The sequence below is a fragment of the Phallusia mammillata genome, chromosome 1 (genome assembly GCF_965637545.1).
Source record: "Phallusia mammillata chromosome 1, kaPhaMamm4.hap1.1, whole genome shotgun sequence".
In the NCBI taxonomy this organism is placed as follows: domain Eukaryota; kingdom Metazoa; phylum Chordata; class Ascidiacea; order Phlebobranchia; family Ascidiidae; genus Phallusia; species Phallusia mammillata.
This window is the reverse complement of record NC_137252.1, coordinates 27890745-27911299: the sequence shown is the minus strand read 5'-3', so window position 1 is coordinate 27911299 and position 20555 is coordinate 27890745. Positions and strand designations below refer to the sequence as shown.

General features: G+C 36.4%; 3 protein-coding genes and 1 pseudogene across 4 annotated transcripts; all 4 read left to right on the top strand.

Annotated features, from left to right (window-relative positions):
* Nucleotides 1-4817: 4817 nt before the first annotated feature.
* On the top strand, nt 4818-6719 carry LOC145234459 (neo-calmodulin-like). Its single transcript, XM_080099192.1, has 2 exons — nt 4818-5273; nt 5585-6719. Exons 1-2 carry the CDS (start codon nt 4875-4877, stop codon nt 5759-5761), a joined length of 576 nt encoding a protein of 191 aa, XP_079955318.1. The 5' UTR covers nt 4818-4874; the 3' UTR covers nt 5762-6719.
* A 1989-nt stretch (nt 6720-8708) lies between these two features.
* LOC145208970 (glutathione S-transferase omega-1-like) lies at nt 8709-11510 on the top strand (annotated as a pseudogene). Its single transcript, XR_013854975.1, has 4 exons — nt 8709-9070; nt 9374-9482; nt 9980-10200; nt 10455-11510. The product of XR_013854975.1 is annotated as a glutathione S-transferase omega-1-like (transcript).
* A 1272-nt stretch (nt 11511-12782) lies between these two features.
* LOC145208969 (glutathione S-transferase omega-1-like) lies at nt 12783-17875 on the top strand. Its single transcript, XM_080079216.1, has 5 exons — nt 12783-12854; nt 13661-13769; nt 14902-15121; nt 15799-17756; nt 17821-17875. Exons 1-4 carry the CDS (start codon nt 12818-12820, stop codon nt 16186-16188), a joined length of 756 nt encoding a protein of 251 aa, XP_079935342.1. The 5' UTR covers nt 12783-12817; the 3' UTR covers nt 16189-17756; nt 17821-17875.
* LOC145208966 (pyrimidodiazepine synthase-like) lies at nt 17766-20440 on the top strand. The gene is made up of 4 exons (XM_080079211.1): nt 17766-17957; nt 18179-18287; nt 18689-18908; nt 19227-20440. Exons 1-4 carry the CDS (start codon nt 17873-17875, stop codon nt 19596-19598), a joined length of 786 nt encoding a protein of 261 aa, XP_079935337.1. The 5' UTR covers nt 17766-17872; the 3' UTR covers nt 19599-20440.
* Nucleotides 20441-20555: the final 115 nt, after the last annotated feature.

The window sequence follows — 20555 nt, the reverse complement described above, 5'->3', positions numbered from 1 at the left end:
CGGGATTGAAACATAACCCCCACTCACTTGTTAAATATTATTTACTTCAATGGTGTTTGTTGTGTAAAGCATTTTTCAATATATCTTGGTTTTGAATTAGAGGATTTTGTTTTTGTGTTGAAACTAAAAATGTATTTATTTTTCAACCGTAGCACTTTGAAAGTTTAATTGTATGGTTTTATTGTATTTCAGTTCAAATACACCTGGTCACTGGCTTGGGGACAATAATTACTGTTTGATAATAAAAATGTTTACCAACGCGTAATTCAAACAGCTTTTTACGGCAGTAGGGAGTCACACTTCTGTCACACTGAGAATGGCACCTTTGATGGAAAAACAAACACGTTACACCTGTGGCCATACCCCCGCTTTACATTTTATTTGCAGACCCAACATTGCACACAGATTGACAACATTGGCTGCTGAACACGCAAAATCACAGAACGCTGACATATTAAAATAGACAACATGAGTCAAGTGAAGGCATTGCTACATGAAAAACCACTTGCAATACATTTTTGCCATTATAAGTACAGGAAACCTATAAACAACACTACATAAGGTTTTTGCTTGCCGAGTAAGCGGGATTTGAATGTGGGCGCGAATCATGGCATAAACGTAAACTGCATGGTTTAAAAGTTAGATAATTTACATAATGTGAAGTCAAGCCCAAATCAGACATCAAAATAAAACACGGAAAGGACCCAAAATGTCTGCGTGCTTCTATTTTAGAAAAAGTTGAGGGGAATTTATAAAACGCTTCGTTCTGACAAAGTAAACAAAGTCAGGCACCAGAAATGTTGTTCTGGCGGTTAAGTGCATTGGGTATAAAGTCACCACGCTACCAGGCCGCTTGTGAGTTTCATGTTGGAAAGAACCCAGCGTTCTGTATTTTGGGGCATTTCTGTCGATCTGCTTTTTTTAGGACCGGAGCAAAATCAATATTACTTGCGCTTTCCAGTGCATTGTTAGTCATTCACTAAGCCGCCTCGTGATGAATCAGATTTCTGGCCAAAGTTGCATCTATTTCGAAACAGCAAGGTGGGCGTTCTTGTTTATCTGTCTTCCCGCACGCGGACGAAAGTCAGACCAGGACATCAACCAACGACCTATTGTGCGGTTTTTCCCTCTTGAAACACCTTTGTCGCATGACAATCAAGGGGAGGCAGAATTATATGACGTGCGATTTATTACGACGGACTTTTGAACTGTTGCGACAGGTTTGTTGACTTTAGGGGCTAAGAAAAGTGAAATACAAAGGCACATAAGCCCTGTAATGTGTATTCAACAAAATGACTTGCAAAGACCCGACAGTGATTAAATGGCGTCGTTGCTCTTGTCAACAGCAAACAAACGGGGTTGTATATATTGCCGGGTTTTAATTCTAGTCCTTTTAAACTCGGGTGGTCGGATCGCTGGTCATAGGTGAGATTTTTTTTCAAAAACTACTTTATGTGACGATGACGAAACATATTTATTGTAACGGTTTTGAGGTTTCGTCTTTCTGACCTCATCCACTGACGTCACAGTTTGAGTGTTTGGATTTGTGACGTCACAGGTTAGTTGGATGACGTCCTAGTTTGGTTTTGTGGTGTTGACGTCATGTCAAATCGTTATTTGTCTTTGGTTTTGTTGGACTGCGTTGGTTTTTCATTAAACGTGAATAATTACGATGATAACATACTAAGTCACTTTAATTGATTTAGGGATTCGCTGTGCTGTGTTATTTTTACAATAGTTAAATACTTTTGGTATTGCTTGGCTAGGCCGCGTGTATTTTGTAGACACAAGTTAACCACCATACAACATACCCCAAAAAAGTCAAATGTAAGTTGAACATGGTTTTAAACAAGTGGTTTTCAAACTTTTTTATTGTCGGGGTCAAATGGTATTTTTTTAAGTGTAGGGAGCCGCAAAAAAAATCTTAATCACTAAAGATTATTACCTTAAAAGCTAAAACAGCAATCTTTGGTGGTTTTCTGAGGTTTAGTGGGAGCCGCAAAATAAGTGGTCGGGAGCCGCAACGGCCCAGAGAGCCGCGTTTTTGAAGTTTGAATCAATGTTCACATACTTCTTTTTTTCGGCGGGTTAAAATTGCGAAATACTATTTACGTTTAATTTCACCGTTCCATTAACATTTGCGAATTACAACTGCCCAGAATTAGATCGAATAATATCGAATACAAAGTTTTCCCCCGAAATGGGCTATTCTTAAAAGTGAATTAAATCGAACCCAAGTTTGATTTTGTGCGCACGCTCGCTTTACTTCTAAGAACGACGTACACAACGAAAAAATGACAGCCGTGAGAAAACGCAAATTAACTTTAAATGTTAAGTTGTGAAACAACGAAACCAATGCTGTAAAAACCCTAAATTCAAGCAGACACGCAAAGCAATTAGCTACGTACAATTAACAGCGACAGTATGAGTTGCGTAACTGCTTTTGTGTTTAACATTTATCACGATTGTTTAAATTTAAAGTACGCATCGTATTTTAAGACCAAAAATTTTTGAAAACCATTCGGGGGCCGAAATGTTATGAGGCTTATTTTAAAACAAAATTAGCTCAGGGTGTCCCCGCAGAGAGATAAATGTATTGTGTATATTTTAAAGTCTATGCCATTAAACCTGTTTTAATTTTTAAATGTGATAACTGTTATATTATTATGTTTTGAAATGTGTCAACTGGTCAAAGAGAAGTCTTAAATTACGCAGATCTTTTAGTAACTAAAAAGGCACGTCAATTTTTGTTGACGCAAGGTTAAAGTCTTTACCAAAACGTAGGCGTGTGTAATGTGTATTGCGCAAACTGGAAAACGGTTTCACAGCCAAGCATGCATTGGTTGAAGCAGCTGTTTTCTTGAAACACAAAATGCCGTTCTGGATCCAACATTCTTACGTTTCCCTACGTGTTTTTACCATATACTGTTAAGTGATTTTAGCAAGCAGTTTGAGGCAGCATCTATAGTCGACATTTTTTACGCCCTAGTAATTTGCACTGGAGATGTTTGTGTCAAAACATTGAACTGACGTTATACCTGCGCAACCGCAGTAAATGTGGTACCGGTTTACATTTACTTGCCCAAAAGCATTGTATTAATGGTACGACTTAAAACACTTGGCGCGTATAAGATTAAGCGATTTTGAACTAAAAGGTTTCAAATGTATAAAATACGTTATTCAGCAAGACGAGAGGCGCCAGGCAGGGGAGTTGTTTAATACGCCTGTGTCGCCTCAAACAACAAAGAAAACAACATAAAAAATTAGTTGTGTTGCTGAGCATGCCCTTTTTTATCAGGAGACCATTTTTGATTATGCGGTTGCAACAGTACTACATGTTTAATGATTCTCTAAATCAATAACTCTTCTAGATTAAAGTTTGGCGACCCGTGCATTAAGGCAATAGGTTGTAAACGGGCCCGAAATTGGGGTTTGAGTTGGTCTGAACAATAAAGTACAATCCTAAAACCTAGACTGAACCTGAATGTTTTTGAAATGAGTAAGCCCGAAAGTTTGGAAATTTCGGCACTAAGCCGAGTGACCGAAACTGCTCCAAAAAACTCCAAGCCCTTGACGCATTCCAATCGGGTGAACAAGCCTTTTAGGCAATCCACTTGCGATCAAAATCTAAACCCTTAGAAACCACCGCCTCATTGGAAAAAAGAAACCTTGCAAAAGCACTCTTTTTGAAATCTGCCATGTATGCGAGTTTTCTGTAAAATATGTGCCGCGGTACCAACACTTGCACGTCATCAAATCATGCAAACGTCATCAAAAATCACGAACACAAAACTAAACGCGTCACTATTATGTTGCAACGTTGAGTTGTCATTGACAACTTGTTAAACGACCTAAATCGACCACAAAACATCCAACATGCGAACTTGTGGTTAAAATATAACACTGTGTGACCAATCGCGCGTTAAAACAGCTATGTGGTCTGAAAACTTGCCAAGACCAGCTTTATAAGATACTGCTAAGGCCAATGATTTTGTACAATAGTTAAATACTTTTAGTAACAAGATAAAATATCACTAATTTTGCGATTCCACTGTTTGTGAAAGGGTGTTCAACCAGAGGCGGAAGTCGACTGGATATTACCGCGAGGTGGCACTTTTGTGCGTGTCCACATGGCGTAAATGTCATTTGAGTCCTTATTGGGTAAGGCCTATACTTTTATCATACGTGATGGGGCAAAAGTGTCAGTTATTTCTGGCTCAGACAAAAATGGGCCCAGGTAAAATAGTACTTTTAAACCGAATCGGTTGATAAATCAAATCGCTTGATATATCTGCAGATGTCTAACGGGCTAATGAAAAATGTCAACATTGCCATTTTTGAAACAGATTGTTGTCGTTTAGGAGCTCGCCAGTTGAAACGGTTTCGGGTGCAAGTTTGTTGACCACTGAACATATTTTGCAAACTTGCAATGTTTCCCCAAATTCATGCAACAAACAACGCGGAAAATTTCGAAAATGTTTTTAATATTAACTGAAAACGAAGTTTTTTTTTTATTTTTATTCGTTAGAACAGTGGTTCTTCAACTTTTAGGTTGGGACAATTTTTTCTACAAAAACATTTTAAAGAACCTAATTTTACAACATGATTTTTTTACCCATACTCGTCTCGTGTTTCGTCGGACACTTGAAAATCTCTCGCGGTGCATTAGTGCCGCGCCACTCACTTTGACACCTACTGCAGATTTAAAAAAGGATACATGCCCATCACCTGCCAAAAAGCTGGCGAAGCATGCGTTTGCTGACCAAGGAAATTTTGTCAATTTTTTATCTTTCCGTTACCAAATGTTTTAACGCAAAACTTTGTATCAGCAGTTTTTCTAAATTCGGTTAAAAAAGTTTCAGCTCTGTTAAAAAATGCCGTGCCTAGCCAAAAGCCCAGGATCATCTATGCGAGAGTTCGCTTCGAAACTTCTCGACTCGCTGATCGGAAACAAGAAGAAGATGCAAAAACAGCAGGAGGAGATAGAGGAGCTCGAAGTTCGACCGGATGCGAGCAACGTAAACATCCGAATCAACAAAAGGGAGCTCGAAACAATTTTCGGGCTCTTTGATCAGGGAGAAACCGGCGAAATCGCAAAGGATGAGCTGAAGGTATTGCTCCGGAGCTTTGGAATGTACGTCAGTGATGATGAGGTCGAGGATTTGACGGGAAAAAATAACGAAGGAATGTTGACGGCAGAATCCTTTGCATTGTTTGTGCAAAAAGTTTTTCCCGAGGATATTTCCAGCCAGGAGATTAAAAATGCTTATCAGGTACGAGTTCTTTTATTTTAATTGAATCCTAAACACTGTATACTGCAAAATTTGAGTGTTTTAGAAAAACGATTTGTGCTTCCTATAAATTTGTTACACTACACGAAGACTAATGTGTGTGTTTTTTTGCGTTATTGTTCGTACAACCTAAAAAAACTCTAAAGTAACAGAATTGTGTGGTACCTGCGTAACTAAGTTTTTACCGTAAAGACATATTTTTTTTAATTGCAGTAAACCTTTGTTCAAACAACTAAATCAGACAAAAATACGTTTTCAAACACTGTTCTTAGTTTTTGCTTTTACTTTTTTAGCTTTTTGACAAAACTGATTGTGGTTTTATCACACGTGACGACTTGCGTGAAATGATGACGAAATGGTCACGTGAGCCGGATGAGGAAGAACTAGACGCCATGATGGAAGAGGCAGATTTGAACGGAGATGGCGTCATCGACTTTTACGAATTCCTAAAAGCCATTGTTGTGTCATAAAATAGTCGCGAACACGGGTCGCTTTTTTCTGAGCTGAACTTTTTTCTGAATTTTAAAAATCAAAAATCTTTTTTTTTAAGACCGCAAGTTGTAAAGACTTTAATGTAAAAAGTATATTGTTTACCTTCGTTTTTATATGTTAAAGAGTTTATTGTGACGCAAATTAAACTTTAATCCGACATCGAAAAGTACTTGGATCACAAAATTACTCTTGATTTCGTTTCACGTTGAATGCTTTTTGCTCTATTTTCTGAACTTCACTGTAATGAGCGAAAATCGCAGTGACTTCATCAACATCAACATGTTAAAAGTTTATGGCGTTATTTTCTAAAACTCAAAAATCTTTGTTTTGTTAGCGGTCTTGCTTTTTGTATTCTCTCTTTTATGTTTGCATTCATGTGCGCAGTGAAGCGGACAGTTTGCTTTTTTGTCTTTTGCTTTCGTCGATTTTGACGTATTTGCTTATTTTGCCTTTTTTCATGACGTTCGAATAAACACTTCTTTACTGACGAGAAACACTATTCACATATATTGGCATAACCGGAAACACCCAATACCCAACATCATGGCCAACAAGTTAGCTTTGTTTGTAGAACAGCTATAGCTGCGACTAGTTGCTTTTAGGCAAACCGTGGTACAACTTGTTTATCGTGTATTGCACCTAAGAAGAAACGATTTTGATTATTTATTTTTAAAACAATCCATCGGGTTTCCTGTGTTGAAGCAATATGCCACTCAAAGTTCCTCGTTCAGGAAAATACAAGTTGCGACTCGGCCATCTTGACGAGAAACGTTATACTATTACTATTTTTTCGCACTTGCAGAGGACCATGTGGCTACATCACAGGCTATTTGTGGGCCACAACGTGTCATACGCTTATGTGATGTCATACTATTTCACTTGATGCCGTCAAAGGAAAGATAAAATAAAATCGGTTATGTGAATGGATATTTATGTGTAATATATTTTTAAAGAGTGTTAAAGCGATAATTGTACTAATTCTATTCCAATTATTGTATTTAATATATTTTTTCACGAGTTTTGAACCCAGGACACTCCCAGGGACGAATCCCAATCAGTTTTTTATGTCTGTGTATGGGTCAGGTGCGGCGGACCATTCGGCCACGTTCCTGCCCATTGTATTTAATATTTGCTTAAAATATTTTTTTTGCAAAACAACGCGGTTTCTAGTGGCAGCTTTTTTGCTCGTTGATTTTGTTTTATTCTCGCTTGGTGGAGCAAGAGCAGCTGAATGAATACTTTCTCTTTTCTATAAGGTTTACGTGTTCATGATGTTTACAAGGTTCTGTTTGAGAAACTTTATACTAATGAAATTTTGTTGTGGGTTGTTGTGCCACATGTGTGCAGACCGACAGCTGCCCAACATTAGTGATGATTTTATGTAAACGTCTCAAAGGTTTCAAATTGTGCAACCAAAGTATTGTTTTTGATGAAATGTGTCCACCTAGCGGCTATCGTTGCTCCTAAAATTTGTTCCCCAAAAGTGGTCTTCGTGTGTATTATAAGCGTTGTCATTATTTAAACATACATGCTAACTCTAACCTAATAAATTACTGACAAATTATTTTGCACTATTTTAAATATAACTTACATTTTTTGGCGTATAAAAAGTTTTCACGTAATTCGAGAAAATATTTAAAATCAAGACGAGTCACTCGAGTATTTGATAAATACATTCAAACCCTTTTAAAGGTTCACGTGACAACATAAGCGTTTCATCTTATTTGGTATATGCCGTTTTTTTCCGTCAGTAGCATTGAGGAAGAACATAACTGTGATATTTTCACCCCTATTAAAGCAGTTTGCTCCAAACTTAGTGTTAAAAATTTACCATTTTTGGCAAATCTCATTAAAGCCGTGTTTTTAAATATTTAGAATACATATCAATTACAACAGCGCGGTCTGCAATAAACAATGTCAAAAAGGCAGGATATTCAGTCAAGGCGATTGAGATTAGGCTGGATAATGTTTCAAACGTAAAAGGAAAAATAGATTTCCTAACAAACTATAGAACCACTGTAACTATAGTTAAATACCTGGACTAAGTCATGAGCAATATTCGTAAAGCAAATGCAAATACGAAAAAACTAGTAACTTACTTGTAGAGCGTTTGTTACGTGACCGCTACTGACTATCAGCAACAGTTGTATTTGAAAACCAAGCATTTCGTGGTAAAGAGAGTTTTATTTCATTCTTTAGGCAGCCTTGGGCTTTTGAAGTTTCGGATTATTGCATAAAACTTTACATTTATTTATGGAGCAATTGAGTGGTATACCATCCAGGTCAAGTTTAGTGATTTTAATCAACAAAGTCATCGAAAAAGTTTTGTTATAGACTATACAGTAAACTAATATTAACTGATGGTTCACGTTTTTTATGTTTCCGTTTTGCTCGGCTTAGAAAATGTTACGTAAGTCTCCTTCCTTGTCACGATCACTAGCCTAGGCTACAGTATTTATGCAACTAACTAACCAGCTGGCTAACTGAGCATACGTGATTGCGAAAAACATTGGTTTTGTAGATTGTAGCCCGCGTAAATATCCTACATAGTTGATTCTTCAACAAATTTGTCGTTCATAGTTGATTCTGCTAAAATGTAGATTTTTGAGGTTATTTCGTGCTCGAAGAGTTTTGGACATTTGTTCAGTATGTTTATTATGAAAATTTACAAATTAGTTTTTGCATTTCGAAAAAAACGGGTTTGATTTTACTGAAGACTGCACTGAATGTACACTGTCCGCTTGCGCGCATTTGCTTTTTCAACATCCTTTGAAGTTGTGTTGAACAGCCTGGGGCTGATGAATGTGCGCCTTGAGCCAACACATAACTTGACATGATCTTAAGCCATGATCAGGAAGATCTACAATGGTAGGAAAAATAGGAAACCTAGCATTACTTGCAGTGTTCAAGTGTACCGAGGCTTTTCTCAAAGCACCGCAGTAGACATATCGTGATCACTAAACATGCATTGTCATTCAGAAAACCTGCTGAATCATATGCTACTTAAATGCGTTCGCGAGTACGAGTAGGGAAATTTCTAGCGTAATAACAATGACTCAACAAATTTTGTCTGAAAAGCATTTAAGGCGGGAAATTTGTCACAAAAATCGATACCGACCTAAAGTTAAGTGAATCTGTAGGCACGCAGACGTACATCGCGTGATTTTTTTAAGTTTTAATTGTCGTCTATATATTTCTTGTTCTAAGAACAGAATTTAAGGACAGGTAGTAATAATACTAAAGAGCAAAAATGACGGGAATGGGTTATGGAAGGCACTTTGCCACAGGTACGGTATTACTTTCACTTATTTTCTAACTTTCACTAGCTGGTTGTACAGTATACTTGTGATTTTTGATGCGCTTTGTAATAATCTACACCTCTTTTTGTTGATCAGGCTTTTAGGTTTCTGACTTCCTGCTTCCCTATAGTATACTTTCATTAGGCAGCTTCATAACATCCTCAGAATTATTGCATGAACTGTCTATCTTAATTTTTATTTCTTATACAATAACTTTACATGTAAATGCAATATACAGTTGCATAGCAGTAAAAGAGGTCAAATTAATAAAGAATCTTTTTTATCTGTAAGGATCAAAAGCTCCACCTTCACCAAAACAAGATGTTCTTCGAGTTTACAGCATGAAATTTTGTCCATTTGCACAAAGATTAAAGCTGGTTCTTGCTGCAAAGGGTGTCAAGTAAACAAACTTTTTTTTATCATAACTTGCAAATTTATCATTTCAAATGTTGTTAAATAAAAGCAAAAATGTCTTTGCCGATTTGATTTAATAATTTCTTCCAATCCAATATGGTGAAATACTAATCAAATTAAAATTTATGTTGAAGTTTAACTTTTTTCATGTTTTGTGTTTTGTTTACTCCAACTGTGGAACCTTTTTTGTCTAATCTGGTTAATTGCATAATTTGTTTTGATTGTGTAAGGAACATAAATCCCAACTGCAGCCATTTGTTGTGAAAAACGATGGGAAAAATTGTACAAATTGTACAAATATTTGGCGCAGTATAAACAATGTTTAAATTAACAAAATTATTTTGTTTTTAAATGTAAAAGCAAGTGAAACATTTTTGGGGTTTTAATGTAAATGATCTATGCAGTCAGTTTGGCAAACACAATTTTCACACAGACACCTGATCATTGACTGTAAACACAACATGTTCATTTTTAAACTTTTAGGCATGAAACGGTCAATATTGATCTTTCAAAAAAAACCTGAATGGTATTTGGAAAAAAATCCCCGAGGTCTTGTACCTACGATAGAAATCAATGGAGAGATAATCTATGAATCAGACATAACTGCATCATATGTTGATGCTGTTTATTCTGGAAGAAAGTTGACAACCCAAGATCCAATGAAAAAAGCTAAAGAGCTAATTCTATTTGGTGATAATGGAAAGGTTTGTATAACAAAGTATGTTTTCTTTAGAAAATGCTCGGCAAACATTTGTAAAACAGTGCTTGTTTAAACTTCTCCAAAAGTACAAACATATTGATTTCGTTTGTTTGCAAAGCTAAAACTTTAAATTTTGCATGAATTAGGATAATGTTTATGTTTTTGCCCTTATCTGTTTCAGTAGTTTTTTATTGCTTGATTGCTATTAAGTAACAAGTCCACTAACAATGCTTTTACTTTAATTAATCTTTTTTCCAGACAGTTGCTGGATTTTATGCAGTTATTACCTCTCCTGACAATAAAGAAAAGCAGGCGGAAGGATACAAAACACTGAACACTGGTCTAGAAAAGTTGGACAAATTTTTGTCTGAAGAAAAAACAACCTTTGTCGGTGGAGAGGAACCAGGGTTTACAGATTATATGATATGGCCTCATTTAGAGCGCTTATCTATGTATGTAGGCTACACCTTTTCTGAATATCCAAATGTGAAAAAGTATTTTGATAATATGCGCAAGGATAAAGCCGTACAAGCATGTAGATTGCCTAATGAGTTACACGAAGAGTTCAGAGCATCTCTTAGGGCAAAAAATACTTGCTATGATATTGGCATTGTTGAAGAATACAATTTCGATTAAAGAACTTTAAGTGCATTCGCACACAGTAATGATGTGCCATAAGATTTTTCAGTCAAACATTTATTTGCAGCAACTAAAATACACAGATTTTAAGACTTTTGCACTGCCATGCACCTATGTATTGCAATACTACCTTTTCTGTTAAACTGTTTTTGCAATCTTAAATACCAGATGTGTTTCTGTTTACCTGTAGTTTCTGGTGTACTACTTTTTCTATATCAAGTACCATACATGTTTTCCAAGTGTTTATATTTGCTGTTACTGTTTCAACCTGCAACTTGAAATCTTTAAAAACTTGCAGTACTGTTTACTGGTGTATTCATTTTACAACTGTGCCAGTGTTTTGTAAATGCATTTTTGCTCAATGCTGTTTTGCTCATAATCAGTTTTTTTGAAATTAACCATTGTTACCCTATGTTTATCTATATTAACCCAGATCTTTTAAAAAAAGATATGTATCCGCAAACTAAATGTGAGTAAAACTGTTGTGGCTTCCAAGCTGTGGTAGGCGTCCCATTAACGGTATGCAAAGGCCTTGGTCGTTTATTCCACATTCTGTTTTATCTTTTCCGGAAAACATTATGCTTTATCCATGCAATACAGAGCCTATTCACAACTTGTGTTATCTTGTTTTAATTGTGAAATAATGCATTTGGAATAAATCCTCAATTATTGAAATCGCGTGTGATTTTGAGAAGATAGTTTTCATCTCAAAAACATACATTGCTTCCTAGGACATGTTGGGTTTGGCAAGCATTTAGTAAAAGTTACCCAGTGAAGAAAAGTTTAAATGGAAAACTTGACACCACAGCAACTGCGCTTAATTTGTTGTTGCAACTTGCAACGCCGACACGTTTTGTCACAACGTTTGGGGTATAGGGCAGGGGTGGGCAACCTTTGTCACTGTGGGGACAAATCCAATTGCGATAATTCGATCGCGGGCCGCACCTTTATATAAAACAAGGTGACTTTACTTCGTTGTATACCAAAAATGCCTTACTACAAGTAAAATTCGCATTTGATTCTCGCAGCATATTGTCAAGTCGCAGAAAAATAGCACAGGATGCCATAATGTGCTCAAAAATGTATAATAATTTGACTCGTTTGCCAGTACATTTGAAGTCGAAGTGTCTTGGGCCGCGCAACTTTTAATAAAGGGCCGCATGTGGCCCGCGGGCCGCAGGTAAAGAATTGTTGGTAAAACAACTTGGAACTAATAATTATAACGAAAAACTAGAACAAACTGCAATTTTATGAAAAAATAGAATTGAAATGACGTCATTTTGTAAGTGATGACGTCATCAAAAAATTGTTACCTTTAAATTGTAGAAAATTTTATACCCAACAACTTTCCCAGAGAAAGTTTTTGCCTATCTTCTATCGATTTTGCATAAAACTTTAAAGAGCAAGAGCGTGTCTAAACATTCATTTTTGTCAAAACGAATTCAGCAGTAAAGGGTTAACTTAATTAGGCTACTTGCTTATCTATCTTCGTCTTACTTTTTTGCCATACACCTGCGGCAGACTTGACGTTCTGATAGTATACAGTTCTGTGTTAACTCTTGCAAGGTTTTTCTTTAAATGTATGCAATACTGGTAGCTTGTTTTATTGTCTTACTGCTTCACTATTTTGTCGCTTTTTACATCAGCTGTAGTGTTTGTTCACGGGATCTGCAGATGCCAAAAACCTTGGGTAAAGTTTGGGCATGATTGCGGTATAGGGCAATGTTAAATTCATATCAATCGTGCACTAACGAGTCATTTGGCGGGTCGTTTCCGCAGCAAACGTGGCAAACATATGGCTTACAGTTTGCTGCAAACAAATTCGGAGGCCTCTCTTTTCCGTTTAGTTGTATCTAAAAACACCGCTGAGATACAGTTAAATTGTATCGGTTTGATTTTGATTCAGGGCAGTTTTTAAAAAAGTTGTCGCATTATAGGTATATAGGAATTAGCTAGGAAGTTTACTGTGAAATTATTTCAATATGGCTGGAATGGGGAACGAAAGACATTTGGAAACTGGTAGGCCTAAATTAAGGTTTTTGATTGTAGTCTTCATGTTAGTAAAAATGTGTTGCGCATTAGAAATATTTGAATGTGAATTTGATTTAGCCTACCGTTCCACAAAAGTTGTTTTTAGTCTTCGGACGACCAAATTAAATTGTCACGACCATTGTTGTCGTTAAGCCATCACACAGTTGTTTGTTTTTTATGCACTCTGTCTATTTCTGCAAAAGGGAAACGATTGCTACCGTTTTGACGCACAAAACGTTGTATCGACGTTACTGCATGGCTATACGTCGTCAATACAAAATACATGCGTTTTTCAATTCTGCGGTATAGACAAAGACGTATTATTATTATTACTGCCATTGCAAACCGCCTTTGTCTGTTTCAAGCACCTAATAATTAGTTTGTTCAAAGTATTCGAGGGCCGAATGTTCCAGCGCGCCTGACTCTGACCTATAAAAGACCTAAAAAACGTGATCGGGATTCGTTCCCAGAAGCGTCTTGGGTTCGAACCCCGTTGAAAAAACATGTCTTCGATCGCAAAATGTTCTTCGTTGATTTAGATTGTGAAACGTTTAACAATTGATTTCTCACAACAACAAAATAGATTTGCGACAAACTTATCAATGTTATATTGTCAAAACTAAAACATTTGGAAAAGTATTTAATTCACTTGATCAAAACTTTACATTACATTTATTGGTACTATCAGACATTTTGTTGTTGAATGTTTGAGGTTTCGAAAACTGATCAGTACCACTAGTATCCTATACTCTTCTTGTTTCATACCCAAGCTATAAGTTATGTGTTGCTTTTAGGCTCTCTTAAACCTCCACCTGCAGGAAAAGATGTTGTTCGAGTTTATGGAATGAAATTTTGTCCCTTTGTGCAGCGTTTGAAACTTGTCCTGGCTGCCAAGGAAATCAAGTACGTGACGTAATTCAAAAAGTTATTTAGTTCGTGTTATGGCGAAACACTGCCATTAGACACCAGGTAAAAACGTTCTAATCTATCATATTCCTTGCAGCAATATTTTTCTTGAACAAAAAATATCATCCATGCACTGCTGCAATCTACTTACATTTACGCACATTTTTAATGAACCGTTACGCACCCCTTGGTATGTTGCCGTGTGGTTGCTATGAAGCAACATTGCGGTTAATTTACCCCGAGCCCAGGCGAAGAACGCTAAACTAAAAAAAGCGAAAATCGATAAAATTAGTCACTTATTGCCTATGGCAGTGGTTCTCAAACTGTGCGTCGCGACGCCCTGGTGCGTCGTTTCAATTTCCCAAGGGCGTCGCAGAATATTTCCGTTTCGTGGCTGAACTCAGTTTATCTCATAAAAATGAGGTTTCAGTGCGGTTGACGTATACCTACGTCCAAATACTTTTTGCGTAGAGTGCGGATTGACGTAAATTTACCTCAAAAGTTTTTGATCAAAAATGCGGCTGTCCGTTACTGTACGTCGAGACCAAACAGTGCAAGCAGCAAGTGCGTGATAGGCGCGTGTCTGGGGCGACGCTTCGCGGGCATTAAACTTGATTATGTGCACGGAGTCTTGCTTCATAACAATGCAACCAAGGCGACTTTACTAGCAATGGCTTGAGGTAGTTATAACTTATAATTGTTAGTAAAAGTTTTAAGTAATTATTGTGCATGAGTTGTAGCAGTAAATTATTGTGCATCAGTTTATATTGTGCGTAAGTTGAGATTGAAACATTACTTTCATTGTAATTCGTATTGATGCTGTTGGGGCCTTGCAGAAGACAAGACAATGCAATTGTGCGCAATAATTGAAACAATTAACAAAAGCCCGCACGTGATTGCCGGGTGTACTGAAAGTGTTGAGTGCAGTTTTATAACTTTGGCGAAAAACAGTTAGGCTAAAATTGTTCTCTAAGTGCTGTTTAAAGGATTTAAATTAACTGTTTATTGATAAGTTTTCCCATTAACTTTTATTTGCTGGTGCGTCGCAAGTCCAGAAAACTTTTCCAGAGGCGTCGCAACAAACAAAAAATTTGAGAACCACTGGCCTATGGAACCAAGTTGTTTACAGACATGAAACGATCAATATTCATCTGGGAAGAAAACCAGAGTGGTTTTTCAACATAAATCCACGAGGCCTGGTTCCGGCCCTCGAAATTAACGGTGAAGTTATGTACGAATCCGACATCACTTCTGCTTACATTGATGCCGTTTATCCCGGAAGAAAATTGATGACTGAAGATCCGTTGAGAAAGGCCAAGGAACAAATATTGCTTGGTGATAATGAAAAGGTTTGTACAGATGTTTAGTATAACGATTCATCATGATTATCAAACGTTTAACGCGACTCACTAAACTCGCAAGGTTACGGATTCTAATCCTGTCGCTTCGTCTTTACTGAAGGCGCTTAAGCGGTGTTGCTAAAATGTCTAAACTTATAATCAGGGTTGCCATCGGCGCCAAAATAAGGACAACCAAAAAATTGAATTCCTATACTAAACGAATTTAAACAAACCTTTTTGATCAAATTGATACGAGCTTTGACATGTAGATATAAGCTTAGCCATATTTGTTTCATGTTTTATTTTATGGTGTCACGATTCACGAAATCTTAGCGAAAAAACATGTTTTGGTATGTTACGCAACACCGGATGCCAGAGAAAAAAGTTCGCAGTTTTGCATTTTTTGAAAATAAGACAAATACTCAAAGTCAAAAACAAAGACTATTTTTAGGAATTAAAGAAAAAAAATTCTTACACATTGCCCCTCAAAATAAGGACAAATCTTAGAAAAAAGTACGGTATGGCAACCCTGCCCATAGATTAAGTCGCCAGTTCGTTTCTATTTCACGACAATTGGATAAAGTTAGTTGCGTTACATGCTCAAATTATTGTTATAAATAAGCCAAAATAGCTGGAAAATTTAGATGATATCTGCCACGTTAACCAGCCTAATTCTGTACTTCCAGACTATAAGTGGATACTACAGTTTTGTTTTATCGTCTGATCCCAAGCAAAAGGCTCAAGAACTCGAAACCATGAAAATTGGATTAAGATCTTTGGAATTTTTTCTCAAAAATGCTGGAACACCATTTGTTTGCGGCGACCAACCTGGCTTTACAGATTACATGATTTGGCCACATATTGAAAGAATAGATGTATTTATGTCAGATGTGATTCCGAATTTTGAGTATATAAAGAAGTATTTTGATAACATGGGTTTAGATTCTGCTGTTACAGCGTGTAGATTCTCTAATGAGATTCACATTAAATTCTTCCATCTCAACCCGAGGGATAAGTTAAATCGTTTGTATGATTGTGGCGAGGTTGTTGAGTATAGTTTTCCAACCAAAATGTAAATGTGTATTACTCTGGGTTTCTTTGCGTGGTTTACTTGGAGATTCCAGTAATCCACAGCTATACATTTTGTAAAAATATATCTGCGACTATAAACAATTTGATATATTTGTGAAAAGTAAGTTAATTAAACTACGCCCAACATGTGGATATTCGAAAGAAGTTTTAGTTGTTATTAAGCATGCAGCATAGTCTTAATAAGTGAGAAAATACTAAGCTTACGAAATTTTGTTGATGAATTTCAGTATTGATGTCATTGCACCATGTTCATCGATATTAGCTCACAAGGCAGGTACACGGCGTACCATCACATATAATAGTTCACTTTAATCACATTGAACGATGTATTTAATCAGAATTAATGCACCAGGAAAAGCAGACCGGTGGTTATTAAAGTAAACCGCTTCAAACTGGCGTTATATCCGCGGTGATTGGTAATGCAAAGTGAAGTGGCTTCTTTTTGAGCTTGCCTAGGTTTCATACACATTTCAGTAATGCACCGGACATATTGAGAGGATAGGTCGATCCAGCTAATGTATCACCCTGTCTCTGACGGTGTTTCAATAAACAGCTAACCCGATGACCGCCAAGCGCACAGTAAGGTCAGTGCAGAACGAAAGAAATCTGAAACCGGCAGAAAGCAATACCCATTAGGCCACCTTTGTCTTAGAAAGCAAAACACGGGTTTGATTTTAGCAGTTTGAGGTACAATAGTTCAGACGAACATTTTTATTGACATTTTATTTTTCGACCAGTAGCCTATACGCGGGTGCATCTAAAATATACAGGATCGCTTGGATCACTTGGATGGCTTGGCGCACCTTTATAACACTCGGTGCACCTTTATATCGGTTGGTGCACCTTTATATCGCTTGGTTCACATTTATATCGCTTGGTGCACATTTATATCACTTGGTTCACCCTTATATCGCTTGGTGCACCTTTATGCCACTTGCCGTACCTTTATATCGCTAGGTAAATTATACAGGTGCACCAAGCAAAACAAAGTTGCACCGAGCGATATAAAGTTGAACCGGCCAAAATACAGGTGCACCAAGTGGAATAAACGTGCATCAAGCGATATAAAGGTGCATCATGCGATATAAGGGTGAACCAAGCGATATAAATGTGCACCATGCTATATATTAAGATGCACCAAGTAATATCAAGGTACACAAAAGAATATAAAGGTGCACCAAGTGATAAAAAGGTGCACCAAGCCATCCAAGTGATCCAAGCGATCCTGTATATTTTAGATACACCGCCTATACGCGGTGTGTGGCCATTATTCTTTATGTCGGGACTAAAATAGCAATATGGGTCTATGGCTATGGTAGAATGTCATTTACCGTTATAACCTGATGTTGGAATATAACGTACTGGTATGTCAACGTCATTTGATCTGTTTGACGCACTAAGTACGAACAAAAGGGGAAAAAGCAACGGCGATGACACAGCAGTTTTGGAAAAAAAAACGCTGGTCATTGCGTTCTTCAATTTGTCGAGTCATGACTGGACATAAGCAAGGAGCAACAATGACGAGGACAATTTAAAAAAAATGTTGTGAAAGGTTGCAGCTTCTTTTCAATGTCAATATTTAAAACAATATTTTGCAATAATTGCTAACTTTACAGGACGTATCCGGACGTTTCTTGTTTTTGTCCTTTTTGTGTCAAAATTTAGTGAATGTTGGTTTCATCTCGGTTCCAAGTAAAAATTAAAGAAGTTATTAAAATGGCAGCTATGGGAAATGAAAGACATTTGGCAGCAGGCAAGTATTTTTTTATTAAATACTTATTTTGTACCTTACTTATACTTACGTAATAGTTACTTCAACATTGTTTGGTTTTGGTAACATAAAATATTTCTGCTGAATGAGTTTCTGGTGAATAGTGCTTTGTTTGTACTGTATTTCAGCATGTTGTATTTATGCGCCATTTTTGTCACTAATATTTTATAGTTTTGATAATAAATTGCTATAAATGCTTGTAGAATCGACTGTTCCTCCTCCACCCAAGCAAGATGTTCTTCGTGTTTACAGCATGAAATTTTGTCCATATGCACAGAGGTTGAAGCTTGTTTTGGCTGCAAAAGCTGTCAAGTAAGAAATTGAATATGAACCTAAACATCCTTTATCCAGTAGTTGTGCTTAAACATCCTAAATCTTATATTTTTATTCCAAACGATTTTACTAGCTGCTTGTAGCTGGTTGTGTTTTGTCTATTACTCATAGACAGACATGTAATTGTGTTTTTAATGTAAGAGATATGTACACAACCATATCCAAAAGAGCTCTGAAATCTACGATAATTTTTACAAAAACATTGCAAACAAACAATGCATTTGGAATAATCTACATACTGAAGTAAAATGATTAAAACCAATAGACATACTTCAGTTTGCTTACCGTGGGCCTAAGCTTTTCCTCATTTTTTTTTATTATAATATGTATATTAGCACTTTTTCTGAATGACTGATATAATTTAAGTTATACCTTCATAGGCATGAAACAGTCAATATTAATCTTGTCAAGAAACCACAGTGGTATTTAGAGAAGAATCCACGGGGCCTCGTCCCTACCATAGAAATCAATGGTGACATAATTTATGAGTCCGACATTACCTCTGAGTACATTGACAAAGTCTACCCTGGAAGAAAAATTGTAACTGCTGATCCACTTAAACGAGCAAAAGAGCTTATGTTGATGGGGGACCATGGAAAGGTTAGTTTTTATTTTATGCCACAATGCCTTTTCTCCGGATAAACTTCTCATTTACTGTCCGAACAGGCTTGGTACACAGGTTGTTATTGGTCACAAAAAAGGTGCAAAGCCTTTACACCTTTAAATTGTAAATAGCATTTTTTCAATGTGACTATTCAACACTTTAACTTTATTTGCTGATTTCAATTTAGCTCATCTTTATCATCACATCAAGTTTACTTCTGTTTAAATCTTAGAATACTAATAACAGTAGAGTGATGTTGTAGTTGTATGCAGGTATATAATTGTGTTTTTTAATCATTCAATTTTTTGATTTAGATTGTTGGTGGATTTTATGGTGCAATTTTAGCCCAAGATGATGAAAAACGAGCTGCTGCTTTCACAAAAATGTCAGCTGGTCTAGATGTTTTGGATAAGTTCTTGTCAAATTCACCCATGCCATTTGTGTGTGGTGAACAGCCAGGATTTACTGATTACATGATGTGGCCACATTTGGAGCGAATCCATATTTACTTAAAACTGGCACTTGCCAATTTCAAAAATGTCCAGGCATACATTGCTAAAATGGAAAAAGATGAGGCTGTGCAGGCATGCAGATTGCCAGATGAGCTGCATAAAGAGTTTGCTGAGGGGTATAAGACCAAAAATATCAATTATGATATTGGTGATGTAGTTGAGTATAATTTTTAAGGCTGTACATGAAGTGAGTATTTGATTGTCCTGCATATGTTTGTTTGCTTTATTTGACTGCCTGCTTTCTTTGAAAGGCATCACTAGGAGATGATAACTTTATTTGACAATGGAATTTTTTTTAAATGGCTGAGATTAATGCTGTTCAAATTTATTTGGTTGTAGGGTCAATTAGGTTGAACTTATCTGACCCCAACCATAGGTTGTTTTTTTTAATCTTTTGTAGCAGCAAAATGAATAAAGTACATGTGTTCGAAAAGTTTCCATCAAATTACGTTTCAGGAAAAATTATTTCCCGCTATCAGTTACTTTATTTAACTATGCACTTACTTGTACAATATTGCTGGAATTCTTCAACTAAAGGTACTTCAATGTACATGTATTACATTCCTACTTTTATATTGAACTATTTTGTAATCTCAAATCATGTACCCCATGTATTTCTAATTATCTGAAGATTTGCAGCATATTCACAGCTTGTGTTTACTTTTTTTGGTTTATTCTCTTAACTGATAAATCTTTTTTTTCAAATGATCATCACCTGTTTATTTTAAATCTGAAAATGGTAAGTTCTTGTTTGACGAGTGTTTTGTGGAAGAAGTTAGCCAGTAAAAGAACGGTAAATGGCAATCTTGACACCACAGCAATTTAAACATCTGGCATCATTGTGATTGTGCAACAAAATTTGTGATGAAGGCACAATGTCCATGCATTTTTTTACATGAAAGCGTTTTTGTTCAAATCATTGTTTCCTTTGCATTTCTACAATCTTGTGTTTTCTAAATTGTGTTAATTTACGTTATTGTGTGTCTTTAAAACTGAAATCATTCATTGCTATTATATTTCCAACTTTGAAACATGAAGTGTGTGTAAAACATGAAAGTGTGTTTTAACAGCAAGACAGAAGTGAACTGAAATTAAATATTGCTGTTGCAATTGTTTTTGAAACATTTTACA